The sequence below is a fragment of the Acomys minous genome (assembly GCF_964271855.1).
Source record: "Acomys minous genome assembly, chromosome: 18".
Taxonomy (NCBI): Eukaryota; Metazoa; Chordata; class Mammalia; order Rodentia; family Muridae; genus Acomys; species Acomys minous.
Window position 1 is genome coordinate 23,104,763 of NC_140501.1, and position 20,449 is coordinate 23,125,211.

At 40.3% G+C, this 20,449-nt stretch overlaps 1 protein-coding gene across 2 annotated transcripts in view; it reads right to left on the bottom strand.

The window, feature by feature from the left end:
* PIBF1 (progesterone immunomodulatory binding factor 1) overlaps positions 1–20,449 on the bottom strand; it is a 157,174-nt gene that overhangs the window by 39,247 nt on the left and 97,478 nt on the right. For both annotated transcript variants that reach the window (XM_084767879.1, XM_084767878.1), the window contains exon 14: positions 15,482–15,584. In XM_084767879.1, the coding sequence (XP_084624005.1) occupies positions 15,482–15,584 (103 nt within the window). The remainder of the gene's footprint in view (positions 1–15,481; positions 15,585–20,449) is intronic.

Below are 20,449 nucleotides of genomic sequence, written 5' to 3' on the forward strand. Positions count from 1 at the left end.
TAGTGAGACTCTATCTTGGAAAAACCAACCAACCAACCAACCACATCAAGTGGGCCAGTGAGATGGCTCGGCCAGTGAAGACCGTAGTGAAGACCCTAGGAGAGAAAGGCTTGTGACCTGGGTGCAGTGTCCTGACTCCATGTAAAGGTAGGAAAAGAAACAGTTCTAAACCTGTTCTCTGACCTCCCCATTTGTGTTATAGTATGTTTACCGATGTGTGTACACACACACACACACACACACACACCCCATTAAAAACATTTAAAGCCCAAGAAAACAGCGAATGACTAGCCACTGAGGGGAGAGCGAGCAGTGAGGTGGTGATGGGGCTTTAACTTTGGAAGGTGGAAATACTGAGTAAATCAAGGCAGTAAAATCATGCATAGCGTAAAGAAAAGGCATGAATTTTTGAAAAGAGAAATTCTTGGAAGGGTAACTTTTTCACCCCATCTAGCTGGGATCTTGCTGGGCCTGTCTTTTGTTCTGATATTCATTCTTTAAAATCCACTGTGACGTCACTGGAATCTTCCTCTATTTAGTTACTTTAGAAACATTCAAATATGCAGCCCAACTGAGTTCTGCTAACCTGTATAACCAGTTTCTTTAGTCAATTATATCAAACAATTGCCTTGACTTTGTTTTCATAGAACTGACCCTGGCTGAAAAACCTCAACTGACAAGTCACTTAGTGTTTCAAAGTGCAGCTTTCTCCTGTGCCTGAGAGGCGGACAGGGCAGAGGAGGAGGGAAGGGCCCGCTCGGACAAACTGTGGTAAACTCTGCTCTAGAACGAGCAGTCTAAACCTTATCAATCTAATTTTAATCACATAATGAATACAACGGCTGCTATCCTACACATTTTAGTTATTCTTTCCCACAAGGGCAACTACTTTTATTTGATTTTACAACAGTGAAATGAGCCAAAAGTCTCCCTTGTAAGATAGCACATACACACGCCAGGATTTCCTCACAGTCGTGAAAACAACAGCATTACTGTTTTGAGGACAGATTTCTTTAAAACTGTGTGTAGGATTTTAAATCTCCCAAGTGTTTTTTTGTTTTGTTTTTTTTTAAATCACTCCACCTCACTTCTCTAGGTCTTTGTAGGTGCCACCTGGTGACAGTAGGCAGGCATAACCCACAGCATAACCCAGCCTCTTCTTCCCTACTTGTTTTCATTCTCCAGGGGGAAAGGATGTAACTGGTAATAAAAAGTGGTGATTACTTTGTACTTTTGAGAAAGTTAACTGATTAAAAATTTCCCCATATGGCTTTAAAAGCCTTTTTCTAGTTACAGTAATAAATATTCAAAATGTTTCCTAATCACTTGCTGCCTATTGTTAGTAATCTTTTCCTCATAGGAAGGCCTTAGTAACGGATGACTAAGGCACTATACAGTACATGACTCAGAATTAAACTCATGACACAATAGTTTATAGAATTGCTATTCCTCCTTTGTTTCAAATAATTATACATATGATTCAGAGAAAAATAATACCTGACTAAAATATATTTTGCATTCAAATACTAATTCAGATTATAGTTGGATGACATTCCAAAATTATGTTTTTCTCTGAGGATTTACAAAATATATCTTGTCTTTTCCTTCCTTTCTTCCTTCCTTAATTCTCAGACAGGGTCTCTCTACACAGACCGGCCTGGCCCGGAACTCACTGTGTAGACCAGGCTGGCCTCAAACTCACAAAGAGCTGCCTGCCTCTGCCTCTCACGTGCTGGGATCAAAGGCATGAACCACCACTGGTCCATGTGATTTTTCTTACATATAAATTTTTTTCTGTTGTAGTAAGTGGATTTACATACATGGGATGTATGTAGAGGTGGATTACACTGAACCACTTGTACATCCTTGCTTACTTTCTCTTTTTAAAAAGATTCATTTATTTATTATATAATGTTCGGCCTGTATGCACGCCTGACCCCCAGAAGAGGGCACCAGATCTCATTACAGACGGTTGTGAGCCACCATGTGGGTGCTGGGAATTGAACTCAGGACCTCTGGAAGGGCAATCAGTGCTCTTAACCTCTGAGCCATCTCTTTGGCCCCATTGCTGATTCTTTCAGATCATGCTAGGAATATGAAAAGTCTACCTGGTGTTCAACATTAGGACTCTCAGTCCCTTGGGGAAATGTTACAGAAAAGAGGGATCCTCGTCTTGACCAGACTGAATTAAAATTCGACAAGGCTCTGATTCTGACAAGACACTAGACCTGGAGATTGAACAGCTGCCAGAGTCATGCACTTGCTTCGGCTGCTTCAACCAACTATTTTTGTGGGCAAACCATCTTACACACTGAACTCCCCATTAAAGCCAGAACAGCATCTCCAAGAAGTTTAAGAGTTAGTTGTGAATATGTGTTGCTGGGCGGTCAGCAGGCCTGGAGGGTCTCAGGGACAGGACAGTGTGGTGCTGAGACAACAATTAGGCTGAGCACAGCAGCTGCTCCCCATTTTTTCCCTGACAGTTTCCTGTACTTTAAGAATCAAAAGCAAGCATGCGCTAATTGATCATCAGACATGCTTCTGGTATTGAGTTGTTTTGTTTTGTTTTGTTTGGTTTGGTATTGAGATTTTAAAACTGAGACAGCATCTATGTGTAGCCCAGGTTAACCTTGAACTTTCCATGTTCCTGGCCTACTTCCCAAGTATTGGTCTATAGGCTGGCACTACAAGGCCTGGTCTAGCTCCAAGTCTCACAATGTTGGTATGAAGGAGAAAGTCCGAAGAGGAAGATGGTACAGAATTTGAATACCCAGCATGGAAGAGATTTGCCGGAGTATATAAGACTGCAAAGCACACTCTGTTCAGAGTGTGGCCCTGTATCCTTTTTTCTTCTTTCTTTTTTCTTCCTTCCTTTCTCTCTTTCATTCCTTCCTTCCTTCCTTCTTGTTTCCTGCATCCTTTTCATAAGGACTTTTTTTCCTTAAGATTTATTTATTTATTATGTATACAGTGTTCTGCCTGCATGTACACCTTCAGGTCAGAAGAGAGCACCAGATCTCCTTATAGATGGTTGTGAGCCACCATGTGGTTGCTGGGAATTGAACTTAGGACCTTTGGAAGAGCAAACAGTGCTCTGAGTCATCTCTATTGCCTTATAAGGACTTTTTAAAAATGAAGATTCTTAGGCTTCATTCTGTACCCTTCTGTTCACAATCTCTGAGGGTTGGAATGTGTATATTAAATAAGAACCTTGGATGATTCTTAGGCTCATTAATGTCTGTTTATTTCAGAAAGGGCCTCACGCCATAGCGTGGGCTGGCCTGGAACTCATAACTTAGCCATGCTGGTCTTGAGCTCATAGTGATCTACCTGCCTTAGTTTCCCAAATCCTGAGATTACAAGTTGGGAACACACCTTATTGATATTTTAGAATCACTGTTGAGGTATGAAAATAGAGCAAAGGGCAAACACGCGAGGGCTAACAGCATTTAAGAAGGAGAAGGAGAAGGTGGAGAAGACTCAGTACAGAGAAAGGGTAAAGGTGCTTGAGTCTGCTCCCCAGAGCCCACACAACAGAGGAAAGAACACACGCCTCATAGTCGTCCTTTGAGCACCACACACGTCAGCACACACACCTGCATGCAAATCATACACACACACACACACATACACACACACACACACACACACACACACACACACACACACACACACACGTTTGGTAGAAGATGGACACCAGCTAAGCAGACTAAATAGGCATCTGAGTTACAGAGTCTGAGCTATAATGGCCTTTTTGTAATAACCTCTGAAATATCTATAATGTCATGGCTGTCTCAGGTGAATCAAACTGATTAGAAAGTTATTAGTGATGTTGAGGAAAGGGTATAACTTATGAAGGAAGAAAATATACTACCAATGTAGTTAATGTATTTGAAGGGAGAGTAAAGAGATACCAAAAACCCTCTGGTAAAGTGGTTCAGCAAGGGCTGGAGAGATGGCTCAGAGGTTAAGAGCACTGGCTGCTCTTCCAAAGGTCTTGAGTTCAATTCCCAGCAACCACATGGTGGCTCACAGCCATCTATAAAGATATTGAGTGCTCTCTTCTGGCCTGCAAGTGTACATGTAATAATGTAGGCAAAACACTGTATATCTAAATTAATAAATCTTAAAAAAAAAAAAAGTAGTTCACTGAAAATTATCCCAGATGACGCAGATATAGGAAAGTAAGGGCACATGTGACATAATTGGTTTTTGGAAGCTGATGTTATCTCCAATGTGGACAGTGGGATAGATATGGAAAGTAAAAACAACAGGTAGTAGTCAACAGCAGGAGTTTGCCAGGTTTCCAACCTGCCATAAAAAGAACCAATCTCCTTAAGAGAATTTTAGTACGGTTTCATAAGGCCAAAACACTTCTCTCTCTCTCTTTTCTTCTGTTAAGTCTTTATAGAATACTTCCCAGACTGTAAACTACTACACAAGCTGAAAACACCTGGAGGATGTGTCTGGCAGCAAGACAATAGAGAGTGAGCGCTAGTGAGCATCAGCACTCAGGTGCTTGACAGGGGTCAAGGCTCCGCACAGAAAAACCAGGAGGGGAAAATACAGAGTATTCATGATACTGTGCCTTGTAGAGTCCAGACAAAGCTGCAATGGGAAGGAAAGGCCTGGGGGGGGGGGAGGATTTCGAGACAAAGTCTGTCTGTCTGTCTGTCTGTCTGTCTGTCTGTCTGTCTACCTACCTACCTATCTATCTTGTTTTTTTTTTGAGACAGGGTTTATCTGTCTTTGCTCTCCTGGAACTCACTCTGTAGACCAGGCTGACTATCTCTGCCTCCCAAGTTCTGAGATTAAAGGTGTGCTCCATCACCACCTGGCTAAGAAATTCAGTTTTAAAAAAAGATTTATTTATTCATGTATATTAGTGTTCTAGCTTCCTGTACATCTGTATAACCGAAGAGGGCATCAGCTCCTATTACAGATCATTCTGAGCCACCATATGGTTGCTAGGAATTAAACTTAGGGCCTCTGGAAGAACAACCAGTGTTCTTAACCACTGAGCCATCTCTCCAGCCCCCAAGAAATTCATTTTTTAAATAAGTTTTTTCAAGATAGGGTTTCTCTGTGTAATAGCTTTGGCTGTCCTAGACTCACTTTGTAAACTAGGCTGGCCTCAAACTCACAGAGATCCACCTGCCTTTGCCTTCTGAGAGCTGGGATTAAAGGTGTGCGCCATCATGCCTGGCAGAAATTTATTTTTAAATGGCTCATTTGTATAGCCATTTCAGATTTGGGTGCGAGTATGAGGATAATTTTCATAGTATTTTTCAAATGGCTACTATGGATTTAGGATACCTGGTATTTTTCAAGAATGAACCATAATCAAGATTTCTTTTTTGGCATTGCTGTTGTCTTTGTTTACTTATTTAAAGACAACTGTCTTGCTACATATGTCAGGCAGTCTTTGAACACATGGTTTTCCTGCCTCGGTCTTGAGGGCTATAGGATTGTAGGCATGCACCCCCACACTAGCTTGAAGGCTTCTTGGTTTGAACATTTCACAAGGTTTGAAATAGACTTGCTACTACAGTAATGTGGATGTTTTGTCTTTTATAGCACATTAATCATTCACATGAAAGATAAGTCCATGTGCTGATGTTTATTTTAACTAATTATTACTTTAGGGTAGGGTAAACTAGGCTGGCTTCAAACACATGATATAGCTGAGGATACCCTTGAACTCATCATCCTTTGGCAACGCCCACAAGCACTGGGGTTACAGGTAGATGCCACCGTGTCTAGTCTAAGGGGTATGGGGGATGAAAACTAGGCACTGGTGCATGTGAAGCAAGTACGTTACCCGCTGAGGCCCATGCTCAGGTCTGTTTATCATTATTAAATTAAATGCTACTTTTTATAAAGTTCCACAGCAAAACAGCCTCAAAACACGAGAGACAGAGTGACTGTGGCCAGTGAGGCTGGGTCTGTTGCTGTGTCACAGTTCCTGTGAATTTTGTTTGTCCCAACATCCTCCTTATTTCACAAATTCTTCTTCAAAACGTGCCATGAATCACCAATTTAATAAAGCACGCGTATCTAGTTACACGACATGGCGAATGCCAACTCCACGAGGACGAAGAGCCACATGCAAGACATTCAGACAGAAAAGTAGCTCCCAAGTCCCTTCCTAAGAGGAAAGCGGAAGTTCTGTTCATCTTGTTAAGATGGTCAGTTAGATTTTCTCTCTGGAAAAGTTACTTTCCAGATATACTGGGAGAAAGTAGCAGCCAGGGTTGTCAAAGTCACAGACGACAGAAATTGGCTATGATTGTCTTCCCAGAAAGTGAGTCACCACATCCTGCCCCATCCTCCTCTTTATTTCCTCTCTTCTTCCCTTGTCTCTTGCTTTCCTTCTCTCCCTGCTTCTACCCACTTCATTTTCTTATTTTCTTCGACAGTCTTACCCAGACTGCTTTGCATTTGTGTTTTTCTTGCCTCTACCTTCCTGTTGGCAGCCCTAACCTTTTTTTTTCTACCTGTCTTCTTTAAATTCCATTTATCATCTCTCCCTAAACCCTTTTCTCAATACATTTTACACTATTTATGTTTTTTGTTTTGTTTTGTTTTGTTTTTTTTGAGACAGGGTTTCTCTGTGTTAGCCTTGGCTACCCTGGACTCACTTTGTAGACCAGGCTGACCTCGAACTCACAGCGATCTGCCTGCCTCTGCCTCCCGAGTGCTGGGATTAAAGGCGTGCGCCACCACTGCCTGGCTATGTGCCAGGATTAGAGAGACACAAGCCACATTCCGGGCTCTATCTACTTATAAAAGACAGGACTTTGCGATGTTGCTGTAGGTAGCCTCAGTGAGTCCCTTGCTTCAATGTCATGAGTAGGTGGGACTTCATGTTCACCACTTCAATAAGCTTGACTGTGCTTTTTAGAACAGTTTTTGGTTTTGTTTTGTTTTACATTGACTGCAAAACTGAATACAAAGTAGTTCTCTCTACATTGGTATCGCAATATAGAACTTAGGCTTCATTCTTGTTGTAATACGTGGACTTAGCCAAATGTATTACAATACATATCCACAACTAGTCTTAACACAGAGACCTTGTTCTGGCCTCAAAATTTCACCAAGCATCAGGCTTATGACAGATTCAAATACATTATATGTTATAAATCCTAATTAACACAGGTTATTTTCCCCCTACACAGGGTTTCTTTGTATCGCCTTGGCTGTCCTAGACTCATTTTGTAGACCAGGCTAGCCTCCAACTCACAGCAATCGCCTGCCTCTGCCTCCCAAGTGCTGGGATTAAAGGTGTGTGCCACCACACCTGGATCTAGAACCTCCTTTTTGATTATAATGTAGACTTAAGACCAGAAGCACTGTAGGACTCCGCTAGGATTCCCACAAGATTGGGATTGCTAAAACATCTAGTCTCATGGACTAAACAAATATTAGATCTTTTGGCCTTTTCATCAGAAGATATACACTTTGAAACTACTCAGAACACATCCTATAAACCATGCTAATACACACACACACACACACACACACACACACACAGAAACAGAAAACCTTGACATGCTGGTATAGTGTAAGATGATTGCAATGTCAATAAATCTTGAAGGCATTATAGCAAGTGAAAGACATGAGATACAAATGTGGAAGGTTATATAATTCCATTTATATGGAATGAATATATATGGGAAATCTATGGAGAAAAATAGTACATTAAGTGCACACCAGAGGTTGCAAGAGGTGAGAATGGGGAGTGACTGCTCAGAAAGTATAGGTTTCTTCTAGGGTGATGAAACTGGTCTATAATTAGGTGGTGGCGATGAATATACAACACTGTAAATATGCCAAGGCTCGTCGTCACTGAATTTTAAAGCATTTTAAATGATGAACTTATGCTACCTGAATTTTCCACAAAAACAATAATATTAATAATAGACTGCACTCAGTACTTGGGAGTTGGAGGTGACAGTTCCAGTTTATGAGCTGGAGGTAGGAAATTCAAGTCACCCTTGGCCACAGGAAGTTGAACCTGGGAAGAAATCTATCTCAAAAAGATGTATGTATATGTGGAAAGGATGGAGAGTTGGCTCAGCAGTTTAGAGCACTTGTTTCTCTTATGGAGGACCTGGATTTAATTCCGAGAGTCCACACGGTGGCTCATACCACCTGCAACTCCAATTTCAGGGTATCCAGTTCCATGGTTCACTTACATCCATGTAGACAGATCATTCATTCACAAGAATAAAATAATTAACTCAACATGACATTAAAAGAAAGTACATAAACATAAGGATAGGACCCTAGACTGAACACTAAAGATAACTATTTGAGTAAATATAGTGTTTTTCCTTATACTAATACTTCTTTTCATAGGGTTTTTAACTACTTAACAATAACAGCAATGGGCTGTGTGGTTTACATACATACAAACAAAATATATGACAACACAAGCAACAAGATTAGGAGTGGATATATAATATTACTTAAACCATCTATAATTATTACAAAATTATAAGCAATAATAAAATGAAATGATAAAATATTAACTCAAATGAAACTAAGGAGGAAAGAGGACAAGAGCACACAGAGCAAACAGTATAGACAAAAATAGCAAGATGGCATAACTATATCAATAAATATATTAAATTATAACTACTTATAGTAAGCATACACTTTATTGTGCTGGTTAAAATCAGAAGATTAGAATACATACATTGCTGACACTAATCAAAAGTTAAAATGCTAAAAATGACCTAATAATCAAGAGCATATATATTGTGTTCATGCGTCAGAGCACTTGGTAGTTGAAGACTGTCAGGTACTTAGTCCTCTTCCCTTCTGACCATTCTTTACTCTTTAAACCATGTTGTAGACTGAACCTAGGGATTTGGACATGTTAGGTAATCTGAGCCGCATCACTAGTCTATTTTTCTCATATATATCCAATGCAATCTCAAAATTACAGCAACTGTTTTTTTCCAGGAATTAATAAATCAATTATAAAATTCTCATGGAAGTATAAAGAATAAAGAGTAGCCAAAAAGCCTTGAAAATGAGTAGAGTTGGAGAATCTATGGTGTCTGATTTCAAGATGCTATATAAAGCACAGTAATGACGCCCATGGTGCCCACACAGAGACAAACAGGTATCTAGAGGGGAACAGAGTCTAGACATGGACTCATTTATAAATGATTAACTCATCCTCAACAAGAGCTAGAACATTTGAGTTCTATCAAATCTACTGAAGGCAAAAGAACACTCGGTCAAATGTTCACCAGTTCTTATTTTACACTGTCTCTGTGTGAGCCCACAGATATGCACTGGACCTAAATGGTGCTACTCTCAAGACAGTGTTCTTTGTAATGGTTGTTGGTGATAATGGCGGCTTATGGTCAGTCTTAAGCCGCAGATAAAACTAAGCACAAACAACAGAGCTCTTCAATGAAAATGAAGGCACAACATACTCAAATTATGGGACACAATGAAAGCAACGCTAAGAGGAAAGTTGACTAAGTGTTTTCATAAAATAAATTGGAGAGCTTTCTTTTCTTTAAAAAATTTATTATGTATACAATGTTGTGCCTGTATGTATACCTACATGACAGAGGAGGGTACCAGATCTCATTATAGATGGCTGTGAGCCACCAAGTGGTTGCTGGGAATTGAACTTAGGATCTCTGAAAAAGCAGCCAGTGTTCTTAACCTCTTCCCAGCTCCGAGAGTTTTCATACTCGCAAGTTTATAGCACACCTGAAAACTCTAAAACAAAAAGAAGCAGACACACACAAGAGGAGTAGACAGCAGGAAATAATCAAACTTAGGGCTGAAATCAATAAAGTAGAAACAAAGATTCAATAAAAATAAGAGCTGGTTCTTTGAGAAAATCAACAAGATAGATGAACCTTTAGCCAAACTAACTAAAAGGCAGGAGAGAATGTCCAAATTAACAAAATCAGAAATGAAAAGAGGGACATAACAATAGATACTGAGAAACTCCAAAGAAACAATTAGGCTTTACTTGAAAAACTTGAAAAGAAAAGAAAAGAAAGAAAGAAAAGAAACACCTGTACTCCACAAAATTGATAAATCTAATGAAATGAATGATTTTCTTGATAGATTCCACTTACCAAAGCTAAATCAAGAGCAGGTAAATAATTTAAATAACCTATAACCTGTAAGGGAATAAAGCAACCATTAAAAGTCTCCCAATGCCTGGACAGTGGCGGCGGCGCACACCTTTAATCCCAGCACTCGGGAGGCAGAGGCAGGCGGATCGCTGTGAATTCAAGGTCAGCCTGGTCTACAAAGTGAGTCCAGGACAGCCAAGGCTACACAGAGAAATTCTGTCTCGAAAAACAATTAAAACAAAACAAAACAAAACAGTCTCCCAATGAAAAAAAGCCCTGGGCCAGACAGTTTTAGGGCAGAATTCTACCAAACTTGCAAAGAAGAGCAAATACCAAAACTCCCCAAACTATCCCACAAAAGAGAAACAGAAGGAACATTGCCAAACTCATTCTAGGAGGCCACAATTACCCTGATACCTAAACCACACAAAATCTCAACAAAGAAAGAGAGTTTCAGATCAATTTCCCATATGAACATTGATGCAAAAATACTGAATAAAATATCCATCAACACATCAAAAACATTATCCACCATTATCAAGTAGGCTTCATCTCAGAGGTTGCTCAACATATAAAAACTCATTAATGTAATCCACCATATAAACAAACTGAAAGAAAAAACTACATGATCATCTCATTAAATGCTGAAGAAGGCTTTGACAAAATCCAACACCACTTCATGTTGAGTCTTGGAGAGATCAGGGATACAAGGCGCATACCTAACATAATAAAGGACAATATACAGCAATCCTACAGCCAACACCAATTTAAATGGAGAGATATTTAGTAATTCCACTGAAATCATGGACAAGACAAGACTGCCAACTATTTCTATATCTACTCAATATAGTACTTGAAGTTCTAGATAGAGCAATAAAAAGACTAAAAGAGATCAAGGGGATACAAATTGGGAAAGGAAGACGTCAAATTATTCATAGATGATATGACAGTATATATATATACGATACCCAAAATTCCACCAGAGATCTCCTACAGCTGTTGAACACCTTCAGCAAAGTGGCTGGTTACAAAACTAACTAAAAAAAAAAAAAAAAAAAAAATCACCCTCCTGTCTTCAAATGATAAACTGGCTAAGAAAGAAATTAGGGAAATAACATCTTTCAGAATAGCTAAAAATCATATAAAATATATGTGTGTAACTCTAACCAGGCAAGTGAACAACCTGCATGAGAAGAACTTCAAGTCTTGAAAGAAAGAACTGAAGAAGACATCAGGGAAATGGAAAGATCTTCCATGCTCACCAGGTGTGGTGGTGCACGCCTTTAATCCCAGCACTCAGGAGGCAGTGGCAGGTGGATCACTGTGAGTTTGAAGTTAGCCTGGTCTATAAAGAGTCTAGGTCAGCCAAGGCTACACAGAGAAACCCTGTCTCAAAAAAGAAAAAACAAATAAAAAAGATCTCCGATGCTCATGAATCAGTAGGATTAACATAGTAAAAATGGCCATCTTACCAAAAACAACCTACAGATTCAATGTAATTCCCATCAAAATTCTTTCACAACTCTACAGACCTTGAAAGAACAATGCTCAACTTCATATGAAACAACAAAAAACCAAAACACAGGGTAGCTAAAGCAATCCTGTATAATGTCAGAGGAGGTATCATTATCCCTGATTTTAAGCTGACCTATCAAGCAATTCTAAAAAACAAACAAACAAAAACCAAAAAACTACATGGTGCTGGCATAGAAACAGACAGGTTGATCAATAAAATAGAATTAAAGGCCCAGACATAAACCTACACACCTACAGACACTTTATTTTTGACAAAGAAGCCAAAACTATACAATGGAAAAAAGATAGCATCTTCAACAAATGGTGCTGGTCTAATTGGATGACTGCTTTTAGAAAAATGCAAATACATCCATGTCTATCACCATGCACAAAACTCAAGTCCAAGTGGATCAAAGACATCAACATAAAACCAGATACAGTAAATCTAATAGAAGAGAAAGTGGGGAACAGCCTTGAACGCATTTGTACAGGAAACAATCAACAATTGATAAAGTTGATCTTATGAAACTGAAAAGCTTCTGTAAGGCAAAGGACACTGTCAATAGGACAAAATGGCAGCCTACAGATTGGGAAAGATCTTCCCCATCCCTATATCCAACGGAGGGCTAGTATCCAAAATATATAAAGAACTCATGAAATTAGACACCAACAAACCAAATAGTCAAATTGAAAAATGGGGTACAGAGCTAAATAGAGAAATCTCAAGAGAGGAGTATCAAATGGCTAAGAAGCATTTAAAGAAAGGTTCAACTCCATTAGTTATCAGAATATGCAAATCAAAACAATTCTGAGATTCTTGCACCCCTCAGGATGGCTAAGATAAAAAACTCAAGTGACAGTACATGTTGGTGAGGATGTGAAGAAAGGGGAAGATGCCTCCATTGCTGGTGGGAGTGCCAAATTGCACAACCACTGTGGAAACCAATTTGGTTGTTTCTCAGAAAACTGGGGATAGTTCTATTTCATGACAGAGCTATACCACTCCTAGGCATATGCCCAAAGATGCTCTACTGTACCACAAGGACATTTGCTCAAGTATGTTCATAGCAGCTTTATTTGTAATAGCCAGAAACTGGAAGCAACCTAGGTGTCTCTCAATTGAAGAATGGATAGAGCAACTGTGGTACATTTAAAAAATGGAATACTATTAAGCTATTAAAAACAAGGACATCATGAAATTTGCAGGCAAATGGCTAGAACTAGAAAATATCATCCTGAGGGAGATAACTCCGATCCATAAAGGCAAACATGGTATGTATTCACTTATAAGTGGATATTAGCCATAAAGTACAGAATAACCATGATACAATCTACAGACCCAAAGAAGCTAAGTAGGACCCAATGAAGGATGGTCAAATCTCACTCAGACGGGGAAATAAAATAGACATTGGAGGTGTATGGATGGAGAGAACTGGGTGGAAGAGGGGGCGGGGAGAGGAACAGAAGGGATCAAGTACGGTGAGGACTGAGGGAGAGAGAATTGGGAGACAGAACTGAAACTGGTGGCAGCAGAGGCAGCCCTGGAATGAGATAGAAACCTAGGACAAGGGGAACTCCTAGGAATCTATGAGGGTGACCTTAGCTGAGACTCCTAGCAACAGGGAATATGGACCTTTAAATGGCCACCTCCTGGAACTGGGGAAGACTTCCAATAAAGGGATGCGGATACCAACCAATCCATAAAATCTTCAATCCAAAATTTGTTCTAAGTACCAGATGTACAGCGGTAAAGATGGAGCAGAAATTGAGGGAGTGGGAAACCAATGACTGGCTCACCTTGAGACCCACGCCATGAGAGGCAGTCAACCCTTGACACTAATGATAGTCTGCTATACTTGCAGACAGGAGCCTAGCATAACTGTCCTCTGAGAGGCTTCATCCAGGAACTGATGGAAACAGATGCAGAGACCCACAGTCAGACATTAGGTGAGCTTTGGAAATCTTGTGGAAGAGGAGGATGAAGGATTTAAGGAGCCAGAGACATCAAGGATACAAGAAAACCTACAGAAATAACTGACCTGGTCCTACATAGGGGCTCACAAAGATTGAACCACCACCGAAGAGCATGGGGTGGACCCAGGTGCCCTACACATATATATAACACTTGTGCAGCTTGGTTTTCATGTGGACCCCCTAATAACTGGAGCAGGGGCTGTCTCTGTTGCCTGCCTTTGGATTTCTTTCTCCTAACTGGGCTATTGTGCCTAGCCCAAAGCAGAGAAAATGCACCTCCTCCTACTGTATCTTGATATCCCAAAGCAAGCTGATACACATGTGAGGCCTCTCCTTTAAGGAGAAAGGGAGGAGCAGGTGGGGATGCGGGAGAAGGAGAGGCTGGGAAGAGAGTAGGGAAAGCTGGACTGGGATGTGAGGTAAATAAAAAGTTAATGGAAAAACAAACAACAAACGAAGAAAAAACCAATGTTAGGTTTATTAAGATCCTGAGGTGATAAATGATCACATGGACATAGTGTCTTCCAGACATAACAGGACTGATGCACATATCACTCAGACTGGCACATGCCCAAGACCCGCACTGGTTCACGCCATATGGAGTTCCAACACTGAGAGGGAAAAGTGAACATGGAGTCTGTCCTGGCTAGGTTTTTTGCTTGTTTTGTTTTGGTCAATTTGACATAAGCTAGAGTCATCTGAGAAGGGGGAAAGACAATTAAGAAAATGCCTCCATAAGATCAGGCTGTAACAAGTCTTTAGAACATTTTCTTAACTAATGATTAATGGACTCAGTCGAGTCTGCTGTGGTGGAACCAATGTGGGTAGTGGTCCTGAGTTCTTTAAGAAAGAAGATTGTGAAAGCCATGGGGAGCAAGCAAATAACATTCCTCCATGACATCTGCAGTCCGCATCTGCTCCTGCCACCAGGTTCGTACCCTGTTTGAGCTCCTGATTTGACTACCTTAGATGATGAATAGCAATGAAGAAGTGTAAGCCTAATTTTCCTCCCCAAGTGGCTTTTGTCATGGTGTTCCATCACTGCCAAAAAGTATCACTAAGAGAGGCTTCCAGCACTGAGGAAGAAACTATTTGCAACTAATACAAGTGGTAAAAAGAAAACAGGTCCTCTCTAGTGGGGTCTCAAGGAGTATACCAACCACACGCAGGCAGGCCTCAAGCCAGGAGTAGTTGGCCAACACAGAGCAAACTCAATGGTATTTTTGTAGACCGTTTGTTTCATTGTGATTTCTTTTTTGCATTTTTGTCTTTTTTTTTCAATAGTAAATAATAAAAAAACAAAACAAAACAAAAAAGCAGCACTTGGGAGGCAGAGGCAAATAGATCGTTGTGAGTTTGAGGCCAGCCTGGTCTACAAAATGAGTCCAGGACAGCCGAGGCTACACAGAGAAACCGTGTCTCGAAAAAAACCAAAAGGGAAAAAAAAAAAAAAAAAAAAAAAAAAAAGAAAGAAAAGAAAGGAAGAAAACTAAAAAAGGGCTAGGTATCTTTTAAAAAAATTTAAACAGAAACTGCTTAAAAATGAGTTGTCAGTGAGAAACTTTTTTTTTTTTTTTTGGTCAGTGAGAAACTTAATGTCAACAAAATTTGCCAAACTTGATTTGCCAGTTGATATTCTCAGAAGCTGAAGTTGTGTGTGTAGCAGCCTCATTTACACTTCCTCATTCTGGGCATTCGGTTCTGCTTTGCCATCCACTCTAAGCTGCTTCCTAGTCTCAACATTGAGTGAATTTCAGAAGCTTGAAATCATTCTGCAACCAGCTTATTTTCAGATTGCTCAGCAAGCAACTCCAGGCGCTAACAAAGAACGCAGACAGTAAGCCCCATGCTCCCCGCCTGCTGGTCCATTTACTCACCTCCTGTGAAAGCTGTCTTACTTGGTCCTTTTGATGGTCCAGATCTTTTAATATTAATGAATTTTGTTTTTCTAACTGAAGAACTCTTCTTGCCAAGTGGACACTAGGTAAATAAAATGAAAAGCATTCATGCATACAAAAACAATACTACCTATACGCTCAATAGATTCTTGTGTGCTAGACAATGGACTCATCCCTTCCTAGGAACACATATTAACAGAAGATCTGACAATACAAAGCAAAACACATTGGAAGAACAGTACTTCACCAACCCAGAACTCTGAAAGTAACAAGCCTAACACTTCCATAGGATAGCTGCTATACACCAATTGCTGTAATCACCGTTTGTAGCCCTTCCTGTCAAGTAGAGTTACATTATGTTACTAGTGTGACAGAAAAAGATAGCCATTTACAGCTTTCTCATTTTAACAAGTTTCCGAATTACAAATCAGCCAGGAAATTAGTTGAATACTATGCACTATAAACTTATGTTTTAGAAAGTGTTTACACAGGGCAATATTAAGAATTTTACAATACAAACCCATAAATAAACAGGTTTCCTATTACAAGTGGAGGTGGAAGAGATGTGTAAAATGTGAAGAAGCAAGAGGACCCCCCTTCCTTCCGATGCTGCACGGCCTGTCTCCTGGCAGGGTCTTAGTCTGGGTCCTCAGTCTGGCGTCAATTCATGATCCCCTTCCTACAGCCCAAGTGTTAGAATTATAGGCATATTCTACCATGTCCTGCAGTCCACCACAGTCCATATTTAAGAAATATTGTTTTAAGGAAAAAAAGTGCTTCATCTATTTAAGTAATTCCAATGACTCAAAGAAAACATACAGTTCTTTAAGGAAGTACTAGTAATGCTGAAAAGTCATGTTGTTCTCAAGTACTCTGTATTTTCATGTTCTATATTAGTTTACCTATCAATTTAACCTATGAATGCAGAACTCATGGAATACAAATGTATAGAAATTTTTACAATTATAAGATAGTCTTCTTCTTCCTTTTTAAAAAATTTACACCAAATAACCCTACAGAACAGAGTGAGCCCTGTTGTACATATATTTCCTGACCAAAGACAAAGGAGCTCATGTAAGGTTCTGAGAGCACAGACACAGCACATTTATGGGTAGGAAGAACTTCTCATCCAAGTAAAAAAAATGCAAGTTCTGATAACTATTTACAGAGTGATCAGTATGTCTATATCTAATATTATTTGATCTGGCACGGCATTTGCAATCATCTGAAGTTAAAGATGAAAAAATAATAAGTGGTCCTCATTTTTCGACAATCATTCTTTTAAAAAAAAACATTATGTACTAAATATATATAAAACTATGCACCTAACACAATAAACAGCAACTTAAAGTGAGTTAGACTTGTCCAACTCTCATGACCACATGATGTGAGATCATTTTTATTTCCCTGTAACAGTCACCTTCTGTCTTTTCCACTCTCTAGTAAATGCTTCTTGACTCTCAACTCCATTTTAGGGAACGTCTAAACTACTTTCTTCTTTATGAGTTTTAAAGGAATATATAGGTTACATTTTATTTATTTTTACTGTAAAAACCAGACTTTATGTATGGCAATGCAATTTATATATTAATATTATAATGGAATTTCACATAGTTTTATACAGAAAAAATATAAATTCAGGTTACAAAACCTCTCTTGGGGGGGGCAACAAAAAAACATCAGGTTTATTGAGTCAATATAACAAATATATAGTTTTGAATCCTTCCTTTTTTCCTTCCTTCCTTCCTTCCTTCCTTCCTTCCTTCCTTCCTTCCTTCCTCTCTTTCTTTCTTTTTCTTTTCCTTTTTGCTTTTTTGAGGCAGGGGTTCTCGTATAGCTTTGGCTATCCTGGAACTTTCTCCGTAGATCAGGTTGGCCTCAAACTCAGAAATCTGCCTGCCGTTGCCTCCCAAGAGCTGGGATTAAAGGTGTGTGCCACCAAAACTGGCTCCAATGAAATAACCTGACATTAGTTTTGGATTAATCTGTGGGCTTAAATATTGCTTTTAAGTGTATTTGTAAATTCCGTATTTCAGATCACTAGGTCCATTTTTGTTTTAATTATTAATCATACTTTCATCTTTTTTACCTTTTTGGGTTTTTGGTATGTCTCTTTGTTTTTTGTTGTTTTGTTTTTTAGTTTATCAAGACAGGGTTTCTTTGTGTAGCCATGGCTGTCCTGGACTCACTTTGTAGATGAGGCTGCCCTCAAACTCACAGAGATCCACCTGTCCCTGCTTCCTACAATGCTGGGATTACAGGCATGTGCCACAGTGCTTGGCTTAGGGTCTTTTGTTTGTTTGTTTGTTTTTTAGTTTTTCAAGACAGGGTTTCTCTGTGTAGCCTTGGCTGTCCTGGAATCACTTTGTAGATGAGGCTAGCTTTGAACTCACAGAGATCCATCTGTCTCTGCTTGCTAGAGTGCTGGGATTACAGGCATGTACCACAGTGCCTGGCTTAGGGTCTTCTGTTTGTTTGTTTGTTTGAGACAGGGTTTCTCTGTGTGGCCTTGGCTGTCCTACATTCATTTTGGAGACTAGGATGGCCTTGAACTCACAACGATCCACCTGCCTCTACCTCGCAGTCCTGGAATTAAAGGCGTGCACCACCACGCCAGGCCTCTTAGAGTCTTTTTAAAATAACAATTTCTCAACAAATGTATGCTGAAGGTATTGACAGTATCTTATAAAATGATTATAGAACAATGAACACACTCAAATTCAATTATAAAGAAGTACAGATGAGAGGAAATTTTATGCAAATAAAATTTTGTGTTTTTTATTAAGAGATTAGAGATGCTAGAAATAATGAGATGCAACAGCCACCCGTTTAACAACATAATGAAGATGATAGCGACTTGGTGATAGCAAGTGATGTACATTACACTGCTCATTTGTTTGGGTAATTTGATTTTAGCATAAGGCTCTTATGCAGATATGGTGACAAAGTGACAAATACCATATGACATAAACACTGAGTCAAGAAATTCTATGCCAGTGTTTTAGTGTTAACACAGGGGTAGTATCCTAACAAGAATGTCCTTGGTTTTAATTAAGGCATTTTGAGAGAGAAAATCAACTCAAAGCTGTAGTTCCAGAGGATCCCACACCTCAGAGGGTCCCACACCTCAGAGGGTCCCACACCTCAGAGGATCTCACATCTCAGAGGGTCCCACACCTCAGAGGATCTCACATCTCAGAGGGTCCCACACCTCAGAGGATCTCACATCTCAGAGGATCCCACACCTCAGAGGATCCCACACCTCAGGGTCCCACACCTCAGAGGATCCCACACCTCAGAGGGTCCCACACCTCAGAGGGTCCCACACCTCAGAGGATCTCACATCTCAGAGGGTCCCACACCTCAGAGGATCTCACATCTCAGAGGGTCCCACACCTCAGAGGATCTCACACCTCAGAGGATCTCACATCTCAGAGGATCCCACACCTCAGGGTCCCACACCTCAGAGGATCCCACACCTCAGAGGGTCCCACACCTCAGAGGGACCCGCACCTCAGAGGATCCCACACCTCAGAGGATCTCACACCTCAGAGGGTCCCACACCTCAGAGGATCCCACACCTCAGAGGGTCCCACACCTCAGAGGATCCCACACCTCAGAGGGTCCCACACCTCAGAGGGTCCCACACCTCAGAGGATCCCACACCTCAGAGGGACCCGCACCTCAGAGGATCCCACACCTCAGAGGATCCCACACCTCAGAGGGACCCGCACCTCAGAGGATCCCGCACCTCAGAGGGACCCGCACCTCAGAGGATCCCACACCTCAGAGGATCCCACACCTCAGAGGGACCCGCACCTCAGAGGATCCCACACCTCAGAGGGTCCCACACCTCAGAGGGTCCCACACCTCAGAGGATCCCACACCTCAGAGGATCCCACACCTCAGAGGGTCCCACACCTCAGAGGGTCCCACACCTCAGAGGATCTCACACCTCAGAGGGTCCCACACCTCAGAGGGTCCCACACCTCTGTGGAGCATCACAGGCACCAGGCACACATGTAAAGCATATACATCTGTGTAGACCAAAGTGTGATTATACATTTTATGTGTATAAATACATAAAGTAAAAATAAAAAAAAAACAAAAATAATTTTACAAATTAAAAATGTTCTAAAAATGTGTCCAGGCACCCGGATCAGCCCAAACAAAGGGACACAGTTAAGACCTCGGGGCGTCCTGGGATGAGCAATGCACACAACAACAACATCTTGTTTGCCATTTCCAAGTAGTTGCTACTCAAACAAAAACACTGCCTTAGATTTTCAAGTTTTGTCATGTCAAAGAATTAACTGTATCTTAATCTACTTCAATTATTTAAGCCCTTTAGGGCTTTCCACAATTGTGTACCAAAAAGAGTTTTAAGATGCTTTGGTGATTATTTATGATTGTATGAAACCTCAAAGTGCGAGTTACTTTATTGTATCCTTACATGTTGATCAGAAACTTTAGTTCTATTTCAAATGAAAAACACAATGCTACTGCTACTACCTCACAGGAAACTGGCATTGGAGTGCCTCCGGAAATGGACAAAAGAGAAGAAGGAGGAAGAGGAGGAGGAAGAGAAGAAGAAGAAGAAAGGAAGGAAAGAAGGAAGAAAAAAGAAAAGAAGCCGGGTGGTGGCAGCGCATGCCTTTAATTCCAGCATTTGGGAGGCAGAGATGTAGGCAGATTGCTGTGAGTTTGAGGCCAACCAGGTTTACAAAGCGAGTCCAGGACAGCCAAAGCTACACAGAGAAAGCCTGTCTTGAAAAACCAAAACCAAAACCAAAAAAAAAAAAAAAAAAAAAAAAAAAGGAATGTCCACGTTTCATGTACTTTTAAAAGGCTTCATTAAAAATTTAAAACAAAAATATTTTAACTGAATTATTTCAATTGATGTCTAGGGAGAAGTTTTGGAAACCAAGCTTTTCTAACCGTGCAGTT